This window comes from Acyrthosiphon pisum, chromosome A3 (assembly GCF_005508785.2).
Source record: "Acyrthosiphon pisum isolate AL4f chromosome A3, pea_aphid_22Mar2018_4r6ur, whole genome shotgun sequence".
Lineage (NCBI taxonomy): Eukaryota > Metazoa > Arthropoda > Insecta > Hemiptera > Aphididae > Acyrthosiphon > Acyrthosiphon pisum.
Genome location: NC_042496.1, coordinates 15598258 through 15614457, shown reverse-complemented (window position 1 = coordinate 15614457; position 16200 = coordinate 15598258). Strand labels below are relative to the sequence as shown.

General features: G+C 36.8%; 1 protein-coding gene across 2 annotated transcripts in view; it reads right to left on the bottom strand.

Annotated features, from left to right (window-relative positions):
* Positions 1–9294, bottom strand: part of LOC100161599 (zinc finger protein 395) — a 32324-nt gene extending 23030 nt beyond the window's left edge. For both annotated transcript variants that reach the window (XM_008188765.3, XM_001948171.5), the window contains exons 1-3: positions 8394–9294; positions 6218–6375; positions 2683–2852 (exon numbers count right to left, since the gene is read on the bottom strand). In XM_008188765.3, coding sequence (XP_008186987.1) covers positions 2683–2852; positions 6218–6375; positions 8394–8768 — 703 coding nt within the window. In that variant the 5' untranslated portion in view covers positions 8769–9294. The remainder of the gene's footprint in view (positions 1–2682; positions 2853–6217; positions 6376–8393) is intronic.
* Between the last annotated feature and the right edge of the window lie 6906 nt (positions 9295–16200).

Below are 16200 nucleotides of genomic sequence, written 5' to 3'. Positions count from 1 at the left end.
CTTATTGTATTTTCCCCCGATGATCAGTCACGAACATGGCCTTTCAGGATGACGAGAGCGGAGAGATTATCAACCGGGTTATCATATGAAGTATAATAATATAATATTATAGGTAGGTACCTATACCATTTTAGGTCGTGAAAACGCCATTCGCGGGGATAGAAAAAATTAGAAGTTTATTGCGCAACACCATCGTGTATCTCTATATATGTACATTGTACATGGGTATGGGGACAAAGCATACAGTAACTATAACCGTTGTGCACTAGTGATCGTTATACAACACCATTTCTGGTTAAAAAAAAACTGTTTCTATTTCCTCCGACGCGCAAGACCAAAGCTGCGCGAACGTCTTGTAGTCGCGGTATTATATAATAATGAGTGTTATTCAGACACAATTTTTTGGACGAATTCCTCCTTCTCGTAGTATCATGTTGCGCGTGATTTGTCGTATTAGTGCATTCGGAAGAAATTACGGATGCGTCACACACTCAGCACGTAATAACACGTAGTAACACGCTCAAAATATTTTTAACTATATAATGATGACTCATATAATATAATATATATACCTATATTCTATAAGTCTGGAAACTATGATATTCACTGGTGTGGGGGCTTTGCTAATAATTATATTATTATGAATTAACGTTCAACGTATGCGCAGCATAACATACGTCTGCCGTTCAGGCGAAAATTATGTGTCACGACTCACGAGCGCCGGCCGGCGACACAGTTTCCGAGCGTGGTCCGTCCTTGTCACGTCCAATGTCGGGCGTTTCGCGCTACTCGCGCGCGTTGGCGGGGCGGGCCGGTGCAGCAGGAGCGCGAGACCGGTTACACCGCAGCGGGCGCGCGCTCTTCGCGTCCTTAACACTGCGTCCCGGTTACGAAATGCCACATAAACGTGTACCCAAGCGCACTAGCTGGGCCACCACGGCGGTACAGCGCGTGCTGCATAGAAAGCTGGCTTTTCACTTTTACCATTATCATATCTAGGCCACAGTTGGGCAACTCTCTATATAATAAAAATAATAAAACGCGATGGAGAATTATTATTGTTGTTGTTGTTGTTGAGTAACGGACGGCTTGGCAGTGATAAGAACTCCACGCGCCAGATGGTGGCGGAGGCTCAACCGTGCCTCGATCAGGCGGCTTGCACAGCGTTTTTAAAATAATACCATCGATTAGTACCTATAATATTTATAAATAATAATACAATATTGACGACGCGACGAAATAAAAACCGCAAGCTCGATCCCATGTTATATAATATAATATATATATAGATATGTGCAGGGTCAAGTGCTTTAAAGAAAAAAAATGATCGAGTGCGATACGAAATTCAATACATTTTAAGATCACTGATACACGCGTCGGCCGTAAGACGTGTAAATGCAGTGTATGCGTGTAACGCCCGAGCCCGGTCAAGTGTTATACACACCGCCGCCCGTTATAATTTATACACACGACGACCGTTTAATAATTAGACGTGCGGCCAAGTGCCCCGTTATACACACATTACGCGTAATACATAATATTATATCGGACGACGGACGTTACACGATTACGGTTTTCGCGTTCGACGCGTGTATATTAAACGTGGTTTTTCTTTGCACATTGCTGCTGTAGTAAAGCATTATATATATCTATACCACCCATATATTATGTATATATGTATATTATATTATAGGTACACCATACTCCGCTGTAGCAGTGGTCAAATCAGAGGTCAACGCACCGCCGCCGGTTAAAGTACATATTATTATTATTTTTTTTTATAGGTATGTGCCATGGCAGTGCGGCGGTGTCAATGCACCGTAAAACAAAAACACGCACGAACCACAACGGCATCCCTGCGACGCAACACATATATGGTATATTACTATATTTTAGTGGGCGGCAAACGAAATTGCGTTGATTGCATGTTGTAGCTTCCTGTGCGTAGGTATAGCTGTATACCTAAATATGTATATTCAAATATATGATATGCACCATAATGTGTAGTCGGCGTGCCACCCTGTAACACCTGAAGCGCGGAGTCAATAAGCGCGATAGTATTGCCATTATACATGCATAATATTATAATAATATTATTATTACGCCCCCTCCCGTATATTGCAGTGTATATTGTACGATACACCTAACTACAACGGTCGTCGCTTTTTAAATCGTTTAAATTAATGTTTAGGTTTTTTTGGACACGGCGCGATATTGTTGCAATGTGAAACCGTGGAGAAAGGACGTTGCAGAGCATGACTGAAAGTGAAATCCTGCGTATCAACTTCCCCTCCATATCGTATACAATATTATACTATATATAAAAATATCACTCCTCCCCCTATTCATGTACATATACATTAATTATATCGCGCGACTGTACATATAACTATTTTATCGCCGTGCGCAATCCACAACCCCCCCGCCCCATCATCCAGGTCGAGTTACCGACTGCGACCGTTTTACCGAAGATTTCCATTGGGTTTTCACACGTCCGGAACGCACAAAAAACACAACAAACGGATTCGGGTGAAAGTGCCCGTATGCAGGTAATATACAACTATATAGTAGCGATACACGGAATCGAAAACAATAGCGATTTTATTTCGCTCCAAATGCGATTACGAAAAATATAACGACATACGGTCGGTGCAAAAAAGTGCACTTAATTCAAATACCGACCTTGTATAGACGGTGAGTGGGGACTGCATGACAGGCTCATCAACACCAAGGCCGCGGTACACTCTGTCATTTCTTCCTCTTTGGGTTCATTATCGTCGTCTTCATCTTTCATTTCCTCTTCACGGGATTCGTCCAGATCTTGGCTACTGCTGGGTCGACGTTTTCGGGACCTGCAGAAGTCAGAAAAATCATCAATTTTAATTACAATGCTAATATTCAAGAATCGTGTAGTACTTAGCGCTATTATTATCAAATAAGTAATAAAAAACAAACAAACCGACTATATCAACAAAAATTTTTCAATAACAACAACATTTTGATTACATTTTAAGATTTTAGCCTCAACCAGAATATCATGGAAGGTCAGGGTAAACAACTGGATTCACACCTGGTGTACGAATTCTATTTTTAAACACCAAGGATGACGGAACTAGGTATCAAGTGAGGGTATATTTTAATTCTAATTATTACTATCAAGGTTTAAATTTAAAGCTATGTATTAAATATTATGTAAGCATTATCTATCTCCCGAGCCTCGGCTCTTCTGTATAATAAATTATTAAACTATTATTTTGTTCATAATTCTAGCTTAGATAATCTGACTTTCTAATTTTGATAAATTTTGTAGGGTAACCAGTCTAATTTTTAATATTACATTTCTACAAGTATCACAATACTATTGGCTGATACATCAACCGGATTTTCAATACAGAAAAAAACCTATTAAAATGTTGATTGCCATCAATGTAATTTTATTTTTTTTACATTACACATGCAAATTTTCAATCGATAAGTTTAATGCAAACAACAATCAGAGTAACATATATGTAAACAAACCCATAAGGCATAACAATCATATAACACCAGTATACATATTACCCGATACACACTGTACATAATATATATTATGTTAAACATTATACCTATGTAAATAAACCTCCATTATTGCGTAATTTAACGTAATGGCCGAGTGATTTTATTTGTGCAATTACTATCTGCAAATAGTAAATTTATTGATATATATATATTTATAAACTAATTATATTCCCCTTGTATGCCGGTCCCAAAGTGTTCCGGGACATATATAATATATAATTATGGAAAAAAACCAATAACAATACAACAATGTTAAACGAAGACAATTTTCTCGGATATCACCACGCCCGACGTGACTGAAAAAGCAATAAGTAGGCCAAAACTACAATAACAACCGTCAGCAGTTTGACTCTCATTCATGGTCGCTGGTGTAACCCACACTATTATATAGGTACTACAATATATTCTTTAAAAATCTTGTCGTGTTCGCACTCCATGCACCTGCGTCGCCAACAACCTTGCGAAATCGTATTGAACTTGATTGTTTTTAATTCGTGTACGCGTATGCATGCAGTGAAATAACCAGATTTCATAACATTGTCACATAAAGGCCGCGACCTAGGGTACGGTTTATTTTTTCACACAGCATTGTAACTGTCATTCATATTAAAAAAAATGACGGTGAAAAGCACCAAATTTAATTTTTATGTCACCGCGTAATATATATAATATATTATATAAGTCTGTATACCTATAAATATAAAACATGAATTAATCAAAGCCAATTTGGGTTACAGCATGAACAAAATACCTGCAGGTAACTAAAATTTCGTTACATTTCTTTTGCATGTGGGAAATACAATTTATTATTTTGTCGTTCAATAAAAAAAAAATGTTGACTAAAAAACGTGGACAGAACACGCCGATCAATAATGGAATCGACTATAATAGTGCCTATATTATTTAATGGGCCTACGGGTTACGACAAGGACGCGGACCTTTTACGGCACAGTGGCGTACCGTATTCGGATTGTGAGGGCCTATATAGCGTGTATGATGACATGATGACATGATGTACTATATAACGCTATATCTACTACAACGCTTTATATAAATACATATTTGCGACACAAGTACTGACAGTGCACCGGTTCTAAATGATTTACCGGCTTACAGCAGTAGAACATCGGCAACATGGCAAGGTCGTTCGTATGTCAACCGACCTTGAATAAAAAATATCAGCTGATCCGAGGGCCGCTATTTCTTTTTATTTTTTTTTTTGCGACCGCACACCTCCTCTCCGTGTCTCCAGTCACCGCCCGAAATACACGCATGTTTTAATAATCTGAAATACGGTTTTGCGATGGAACACACAACAAGGTCTACCGGACACAATTTGCATCACGCGAAGGGGGACCACCGTTTAAAATACAGAAGTGTGTACCTATTTGCAATTACGATATAATATTACGTCGCGTTTATATCATTTGGGCGTATGCTACCATGTTGATACACACTTGCACGGATATCTGAGAGACAGACGTGCAATCTGTATCGGAGAACGGGATACAATGTTTTTCAAATGACAGAATATGCAGTCTCGGAACCGGAACTCTGTTAATACACATTTTTTTATATACTATTAATCCGCCCGTGTGAGTAAAAGTGAATGGTACTATGCGTGTGCCGAGCGGCGGCGTTGTCGGCACCACCGATGTTTTACCTGTACCTAGTATTATCGAAAACCGACGGCATACGACGGAAACTAATTTAAAGACGTAAAATAGTTTTCTTCGTCCCACGCACATCGAGATGGGAATTCAGTGGAGAAATAAATTTAAGACCAGCAGTATAACGAGAGAAGACACCGCGCCAAATACCGTAACTGTTTTCTACAGAACAGATCGTTTTCATTTTCGTATTGCTCACCCCTTCCTTTTATGTTATCCTTTTTCACTCAAATTATTATTATTTTTATTATTGTGGCATATATTATGTATAATATAACCATACAACGAATGAAAACAATAAATAAAATTTGTACGATAAGCCCAGCCCACACACTCGCACGCTCCATCAAAACATTTCATGTTTACATTTTATATTTATGACACGTATCTATACACTACCGTCTACCGGACGATTTTTATTATTTTTCAATTAAAAAAAAAAAACATTTTATTTATTTACCTGAGTACTTACAAACTACTATTATATAATTGCTAAACCATCAATAATTTTCTATTTATAGTGGAAACTGATGCCCGATTAACAAATACGACACCGTGCCAAAATAAGTGTACGTTTATCATGTCCTAAACAAGTGTCATTTAGATGACCGACAAAATTCTGAAGTGAAATGTTGTACTATTACAATGATTAAGTTTAACGATATTTTCGGGCTATTGAACTGCTCTATTGTCTTCGTCTTGACTCGTATGTACATTTTTTATCTCTGCGTTATCTCTGAATGTATTACGTTGTCCTCATTATAAAATAGCTATCGAACCGCACAGAATCACAAATATATATATATATTATGCCTAAAAGAAATTTGTTTACTCGAGATCGTTATGTCCAGATGTAATATTATCAACCAACCAAAGGTTAACCGAAAAAGAAGAAGATATACATCAAACTACACCGCAACATTAATTCAAAAAATCCGTTAAAAAATCATAATTTTAATCTATATTTTTTTATACTAACAAAAACTTACCCGCTGATTTCTACAGCATTCTGAGAGGACGAACTACGTTTCCTATCTGACATGTCTGCCAACCTAGCGAAATCTGTATCCTGGTCCATTAGCCGAGCCGATTTTCTAGACTCTAACACGCGAACATCATCCAATTTCTTTATTACTTCGATGGACCCCTGTAAAAGAAAACAATGGTAAATGGTGGTTGTAAATAAATTGCCTTCGGTAAGGGTAGATTATGGCTATAATCAAAAAATGCATAAGTTGCCGGTAGCTGCCGGTAATTATGTATCTTACATTAAACCAACAATAATATAGTCGCAATGCTTTCACTCCACCCGCAAGACCGGTTCGCTTCCTTGTGAAATCGGCGAAATGCATACTCACACACACCCATGTCTCAAAGTTCGCATATATGAAATTATTTTATTTTTCATAAAATTATAAGGAAGTAAAAAACGAGACGAGTTTTCAATGGCTTTTTCTATAAGCTCAAGGCTCAAAATGTTTTTCATGCTTGCAACCGGTTACCACAATGGTGCAAATTACAAGAAAACGCACAAGTGAGGTATATTATAGGTAGGTATACTATGCGTTTTCCATGGCCCGACTAGATGACCCGGATTGTAATTCAAGCCTGCGATATCGGTCGCGCACACGCCGCGGCAAAGTCAAGGTCAAGCACAACGCAGTATGTGCATTATTATTATCTGTACAATATATATTATTAATAAATAATAATAGTAATAATCGCATAAATTTAGTACCTAATCGGTTAATCATAATAAAATTGTAAATATTAAATATGCACACAGTTTATTGCTTAAGTTTCGATAACGCGCGTTATCTACGAACTTTTCCCACCTCCGTCAATAGAGCGAATTGTGGTTACGAGTTTCCAGCCGCCAAGTGGTACACAGAAGCGTGCGGCGGAGGCGTTGTGAGGGGGGACGTGTTTGACGCAATTACGATGTCCTTTCGCCAAATCACGTTCCAACGGAATGTCGCGCACGCTCGCGTACGGCAGGAGAAAGGTATATATTTTTATTGTATACGTGAATATTATTTTATTATTGTTATACACACACCGCGTCGGTGACTTGTGATGTAAAAATAATAATAATAAAAATGAGGTAGAAAGTATAAGGACCACCCCCTCTCCATGTTGCATCCCGTTCACCCAACTGGTTTCAACTGCGCAGTGAACGGAACCCGCATCGACCCGCGGACACCGCATTTATAATGTAATATTATAATACAATTATTTAAATAATATAATATTTCAATATTTGATTTCAACACCGGAGAAGATGAGTTTCCCACACGGCCTAACACGTTACCTAAAAAAATACTTGAAAACAATATTTGAATCTGTGGTTCTCGAAAAACCCGGTTTCTATCAGTTTTTGGAAGGTCAGAAACTTGAACAACGTCGCTGACAACAGTACGCTCTGTATGTGACGTCTGGGTGTCAAAGGGTGAAAAAATAAATAAAATTCCATAAATGCCGCCAACGGGAGGGGTTTTGACTCCGTTGAACAGCAGCTGCCAGCTGTGGCGTGACAGGAGTCGAAAAGGAGATTCCCTGTCCATGTATAATACGTATACGTTATACGTCAGGGCTCTCGGCCCGTCAGATTGATACGTATGAATATTATTCAAAAAACGACATGGTACGCTGATCCCGCTACAGCAGCCGGCCGGCCGGCCGGCTTCAACGGTAGGTTGGCAACCGTGTCGCCCGCGCATTGCATATAGAAACCGCCGCCAACCCGGTGAAATTGGCGTGCCTACGCGGAAAACTGCTGCGTACGTCCGCCGTGGATATTCGAGTTCCGTGTACAGGTAATAAGTATCAATGCTTAGGTTATTATAATATGCCAACTCGGTTTTTATTAGCACGAAACGCACTAAAATCGCACGGTCAGCCGTGCACTCGCGCCGGCCGGCAACAAGTAACGGGCAGTGGACGCGGGCCAGGGGAGCGACCGAGACTTAAAGAAAACACATCCGTTTTGGCGCCAAACACACGGGCTGTCCCGCCGCTATAAAACGCAAACGAGACAGATCGCTTCTTTTTGGTAATACGATAGTTTTTACACAGACCTGCGTAATCGCTATGCAAAGTCAGCAACTATCCCTACAATTTGAATTTATAATTATATTACTATATCCGCTGTCATTCAACACTCACCTCGTGCCCGTGCGGCATTATGGAAACGCGCACTTCTTCAGTGTCTGGTCTGTGGACGACCACATCACCGCATATCTCGCGACCGTTGAATGTGATGTACACCCGCTGACCGGCCATCAGTCGGAGGTCGGACAGCGTCTGGAAACCGGGGCCGACCAGCTCGGTGGCCCGGTACTCACGCCGGCTGCCGGTTCCGTCGTCGAACCGTATTGAATATCCGGTCTCAGAGCCGTCCGCAGCAGTCTTGACCGCGGCGATGATGCCAGCGCACAGCTTTCCGTCATCGCCGGACGGCGCGCAGACGCGTGTCCCTATGATGGACCGCTTGGCCAGCCGTTTACCGGCGCCCGGGATCAGCCCGTTCCTGTGCCGCATCGGGATCGCGAACGAAGCGTCCAGCTTGGCGGTGTGGTACGACGTGATTGATGGATATCGATTATCGCGCGTAAGCGCGATCAAGGAAACGGGCGGGGAAAAATTAAACACGAAAAAAAATATGTACCGGCGTCACTCCCGTACAATATCAGTCGACACTCACGCCACCATCGTACCGATTCACAAAATTATAACAGCACATTTTTATCTACCAAAAAATAGTTGAAGAAATAAACTATATAATATATAATATATATTATTAGTAATTACGTTTATATTCGCGTTATTTAAATAACACAGATTGAAATCGTAAGAAAAACGGTGAAGTTTTTGAGCGGCGATTTTTTCAAATTGTTTTCGCACGAATGTTTTATTTTTGCGAATTTGAGTTCACAGTCGACGGGGAAAACGACAACAACAACAACAACAATAATAATCGGTGATCTGAGGCTGAACAACCGAACAGCGAAGGACTACCGGCTACGACAAGACGTAAAACGGAACTATGGACGTGGTTTGGCACAAATGTTCAACGCCACAGCTGACAATGCCGGTTGCCGGTATCCGCGCAGTGATACCAATTTACCGTACCCTATCGACCCGGTTTTGCGTTCTACGCTTCTATTATTATTATTACTATTACGACGCGCATCCTGAATCCGCTTCTCGTTCACAAAGGAAATCAACACCGATTTTCTGCTGTTTTTCCATGAAATATGATATATTCGACATTTTTTTTTGTCCTCAAATCTGTATTGGCTTTTGATTCGGTGGCAAGTGCAGCCGCGGTCTGCGTAATATTACAGATATTGTGTTTTTGGTTCATATTAATGACGTCATCACTCGTATTATAGAAGTTTTATTTTTTATTTGCGTCGTCATTGGTATTTCCAATAATAATAATTATTATTGTGTATTGTATTATTTTATGCAATACACTTATACAAGTTGGTAGCTTAGAACTTACAACAACATATCATTAAGTTATATTATTATATTATCTAGGTACATTATATCCAAATGCATTATGCATAATGCCATAATATTATTATTTATTTATTAAATAGGCCGCAGCCTGCAGGTATGGATATGACATTATATTCCTGAGAATACCACTCTACAGCCCCCTGGTTGATGCGAAATAAATAATTGTGAAACAATAGCATGGGATTGCCTTACCTAGTTACCTATCAAATATCAACAAGGATAATTATTAACTTATAGAAAATCTCCCACAACAACATAAATAAAATAAAAAAAGTACGTCATTACAATATTATCTAAAAAGTCTAAATCTAGGCTAAAACCATGCCTACCACAGGACATCTTCCTAGAAGACCAATCATACAACTATAAAGAAGATATTTTTTGTGTTTATTTGTATTTATTGAATATTATTGTAAATTTATAACATTGTAAAAACAATTGGGTTGTTATAAAAAATTCGCGTTTCTGATATTGCAAATTTGTGTACGTAGGTACTTATATTATATTATATTCGTGTTTGGACAATCAAAGTCGAATTATTTGTTACTAAAACGAATCGTAGTGTATAATTATATTTTTACTTGGAAAATAAAGTATATGAGAAACAAGCAATAACAATAAAAAGTTTAGATTTAGATTTATTTTTCTACGTATTCGTTACTGGTTGCAGTATAAATATTACGTTTATATGCAATGTTACAATACTATAATAACGTGAATATAATGCCATAATATATAATATAAGTATACATGCTTTATTTCATTATTTTGTGTGAAATATTAAAGGTTGTCAAAGTTAACTAAAGTTTTTAAAGCATTTAAATTTTTTAATAGTAACCGTTTTAAAATGTTCACTATAATATAAATAGTCGGGCTTTTATCTTCTATTATCGTGTATTCCTGTGGACCTTATATATAATTATATTTATAAAATTATCCTGCTATCCAACTGTAAAAAGAATAATGCATACCATTGTTTTTTCTGATTTTAGTATTTATGATTCTTTTACAAGTAAAAATCATTTATATTTAAAATTGTTTGATAGATTAATATTTATTGAAATTATCAATTCAAATGTTAAGCTAAACAATTATGATAGTGCAAAGTATAGTGATTTTTAATAACTAAATATAAATATAATAGAAAAAATAATTCTCAACAATATGCATCATTTTACATTTACGTGTGATAGATATGTAAATAAAATGAAATGTTAATTCAATGAATACCTAATTTAAAACTCCACCTGTAACATAATAGCACTCCTCTAAACAGTCCAACGCATTTATTTTAAAACATCCAAACCCTATAGGTAGGGAGGCACTGAGGCAGTATAGGTAAATAGAAATAATAATAGTTATAAAAATTACAATTATAGTCTACCAAGTCTACCAAAATTATATCAAATTAAAAATGAATACAAGTAAAGATACAATGATAGAAATAAAAAGATACAACACGGTTTTAACATTGACAATAGCTGCTGATAAAATAATGATTGATGTTTTTAATGATTTGGCATTGCCATTATACAAGCACAATTTATCCTTGTTTATATAACGTAAAACAAACAATAATAATATAATCATCCCGCGATTCATCTTTCATGATATTTAGTATCGTAGAATTATTGAACAGAATAAACTATAAAATCAACTTATAAAATTATGCGTTTTACTTTGTAGATATAGCTGATATATAGGCTATTCTTATTCATTTATATCCAAGTTTCCACCTAGGAAATAATCTAAATCTATATTATGCTTTTAACGTTAATATTTTTGTAATACGCTTTGAACCCGTAGTATTAACTATAAGGTGTAATTAAGTCCCCACCCAAACGAAGGTGAAACCCAACAACATAATGGGGCTTTGGAATATTTTTTTTTGTCTTAAAGCTTTCCATCAATGACACGCAAACCACATACATCGTTATATTGCATCGACAATGCTTATTGTTTTACTGTTTCTAAAAGCACTGCACACATACATAATACATATTATATTATATGATATTACACGACGTAACAAACATTCTAAGGTTATTTGTATTGTGTTAGATTTTTTTCTCATTTGGAATCTCGTTTACCCCGCACCGAACAAAAACTGTGTAGTTTATACATTTTATAGAAAAATCATTGTGCTTGTGTGTGACTTTGTGTAGAATAACAGGTCCATATAGACAACAGGTCTAACGCGCATAAATTCGTATTCTTTTTGCAATAATATAATTAACACACAAAACATAACAATCGGAGAACTATCCGTTAATATAATATATCGCTATAATATTTTGTCACTTTTTTTACACGTATATTAACAATCATATTTATAATGATCAAGCCTTTTTATCAAGCCTGATTAAGACATTTTGAGAGCCAGGGGCCAAAGTTTTAAATGAGGCCCCTGTACGAAAAAAAAATAATAATGTATATATTAATATTACCTGTTATAATAAATATATAGATATTAGGAACATATCAATAAATGATGAATATTGTATCATTTTATTTATAAATTATAATTTACAAGCTTTTTCCACCGCTACATAATCATCGATTATTTTTTAGGTGATTTATGCACTGTTATAGCATATAACGAAAAAAGTAATGGACAAATCTGAGGCCCCTAAATAAATACTAACTATCGAGACCCAGGGGCCATGGCCCCCTTGGACCCCCTCCCCCTTAATCCGGGCTTGACAATGATATAACTTCTGGTAAGCCGTCACTATAAACGTTGTCAGAAGTCAGAACACTGTGCATGTAGACATGCAGTCGTTCAAGTTTACGCTAGTATACGGTATACGGTACCTATACGATATATTTTAATATATGCCACGGTAGGCACTGTGTCCAACACGTTCTTCCGTAATATTATATTATATATTTATATGTACACTATAATCGTAATTTATTTTATACAATATATTACATGTTTATAATACTCATAACTCATATAGTGATCGAACAAACTAAATAATGTTGAAATATTCTGCGCAGTTGTTTGTTTATGTTTAGTTTTGATTTTTCTTGTTCGTCTGCATCGATCGCGTTGTGGTACAAATATTGTACACTTAATATGATATAATATAAATATACAATATTATAAGCAACAACTACCGAATTTAATATAGGAGTGTGACTCTCCGCAAGCTATTTCGAGTCCCCAAATCTATAAGTTTATCGATTCAATTTGTATTTTTGTTTTCAATATTATGATTGCCGTAATATTAATAAAATGGTGTGTACGGCTGATCCACGTAACACAGTGAGAGGGGAAAGGGAAGTGACTGAGTGAGGGAGAAGCATCCCGCTTTATATAGTTATTTATGTAATTATGTATTAATGCACAAGATATAATAACATAATGTATACACGATAAATACAAATCAATAATAATTAATGACATAACATAAAATATTAAAGTAATACAAAGTTTACTACAAATGTTATAGTAAATCAGCAAGACATAATTTTGAACTTTGGGATGTTCAAAAACTTTGTTGTTATCCTTTTGCCATCTTAGATTCAAATATAAGAAATAAATAAATTTAAAAGCCGTAATTTAAAAACGCCTTTATTTATGTACGCCTTATATCTATGTATATCGACATCGTTACTGACACACAATCTGCGTGTAATATAAATTCGTTTCTGCGTGTATTACATCTGTATAATATATTATTATTGTATGTATATAATATATTATACACAGTGCGGAGCAACGTAACAGACGTAAGACCGACCACCGGGTACCGGAATGACCCACTTTTCGCGGTCAGAGCGAGAGCAAAATGTCCGTCGTGACCGGGTTTTATGTGTTTTGCAAACGGGTCAAAAGAGCCACGGCGAACAAAACGCCAACGATAATATAATAATAATAATAATAATACGGTACACCGTATATTATAAACGGAACGGATGAAATGTACCCAAGTGCAGCCATTTATATGCCTATTTTATAAAAATTACACTTTTTTACTGTACATCTATATAAGGCAGCACATATAAATCTACGCGGAATTGCGGAAAATCATTCACATGGAAGCGTGGAAAGTGAAAATGTGGATTTCACTCTACCATTAAAAACTTCTTTATAGGTTGCAGTGGCGTATAATAGAACTAATAATAGTATTTGTATTATTATGAGTGTGTGTGAGTGGGTACTTGAACAATAATTTTTTTACGACGCCAAAAAATATGTTGTTGCGCCGGTCGGCCGTGTGTGCGATTTTATTTGTCCCTATACAAATGATGCGCGCATTGCCGGCCGGCCGGCCGGCCGGCTATGGCCGCTCAGCTGACACGCGTAAACACAACTTTCAGCACGATCGGAGGCGGTGGTAGCGAATGGCCGGGCGCGAGGGGAGTCTGCGGTGACCTCGGTGCCGTGTTTACATTGGTTGACCCACTTTGGCATCGACTCGGCGCGCGCACAACGCACACACCGACTTGCGCGCACGCGCTTGCCGCAGGTACGCCAGCCCGCGCGCTAACACGCCACCCAGCCCATCAGCCGGCCGGCCGGCCGGTCGTCGTGCCGCTAGCGAAAAACAGCGGCTGCGACGGCGATTCGCACGGTGAAAACATTTTGCGGCGCGTGCGTCTGCGACACGATAATTATCGTATATTATTGTGGTGCGCTGCCGCTTAGAGTGCCGTGACGTAACCGACTTGAACGACGGCGACGGCTACAACGACGCTCGGTACCACCAGCGAAAGTTTTTTTCCATCATTTCGCTTACTGCGTAATATTTTTAGCGTCCCTACACCGCCGCCCCGTGACCCTTTCGCCGCCACAGCCGCTAGTTCAGCGCACGGCTGCCATCGCGTTTCGCCAACGTCCGCACGCGCTAACTCGCGCATGCACTAGAGTTGGATCAACATTGTCGCATACGTTTCGCACGAATGGGCCACACCGCGAACAACAAACGCGTATTTTTGTTGTTTGTTTACGCGGATCGCGACGCCCTACGTTTCGACCAGTATTAATAATAACTCAGTAGCTCACACGACAATAACAATATTATTGCTGTTGATATTACTTGTTGTTATTATTTATCATATTATAATATTGTATCCGTATATAACTTCACGCCGCGAACGTATGAAATAATATTCTGATACAATGTATTTATGTATAGGTACTTTTCGACCAACTTGGTCACATCCTTTAATACATATATATACATGTATTATAATTTGTAATATTATTTAAACACCGTGTTATTATTTATTTAATAATAACACGTGTCCGACCTATGTATATAGGTATAGTAGGTTCAATATGCAATTATATTGTAATAGGTACCCAATACAAGCAATAGGTGCATAATTATAGTACCACCTATGGTTACACGATGCATATTATGTGTTGAACGGTATAGTTATAATTTGTGTTCGATGTTTAATTTGTTTTTTAACTGGATTTATTGCAAGTAGGTACTTGCTATTTACCTACATACACGCTCCGTTTACGTTTAATGTTTATATGCAGTAGCAGCACACACCCCTAAGACCAAATTAATCTGCAACTAATTTTCAACATGTTATATTTCGTCATTAGTCAAATGTAGGTACCTAATAACAGTACATAATAACTTACAACTTAAAAGTATTGACATTGCTCTTCCATAACGAAATAACCAGCATATTCGGCAATATTCGTTGTAGTTGTACCTAGCGGCTAGCTTATATTATATAGATGTAAAAGTACCTACATATAGAACATATAGGTACTCAATAATTTCGAATGATGTAAACATCAAAAAGTTTATTTTACTCAAAACTTTGAAGAAATATTTTTCACTAATCAGTATCATATAATCTTACGTTCAGAGTCCGGAATTGTAAAAATTTCGTTTCATTCTAATTCGTCTCCATATATTATTCCACATTTAAAAAGAATTAAATATTTATAAAAGGACCTAATTACATTTTTATATTGTTAAATTATAAATTTTATTTATTAATTACATTAAATATTATAATTTATAATAAATATATTGTTGTCAAACAAAATATAAATTCACTTTTAAATATTAATAGGTCATATAATATTAAATTATTATTTATTTTGTTAACAAAAAACCAAGAGATAATTTTTTTACGAACACATTTATAATTATAAAATTATTTAGTATTTTAAGCACGTTTAAGGTATTAAAATAAAAAAAAAATGCGTAAAACTATATGATGTTTATTGTGGCAAATATTATATAAAAACCACAACCTTATGCACTCTTAAAACAAAATATCAAGCTAAAGTATCATAACATCGCATTTAATTGTTAAAGATATTTTTTACTTTTGGAGTTTTTTCAATTCCCCAATCGGATAATAGCGGGGAGTTTGTTAATTTTATAGTTGAAGAATTAAAAAAATATGTAAAAACAACTTATAATTATACATGTGAGATTATACATACTTCGCCACTCTCATA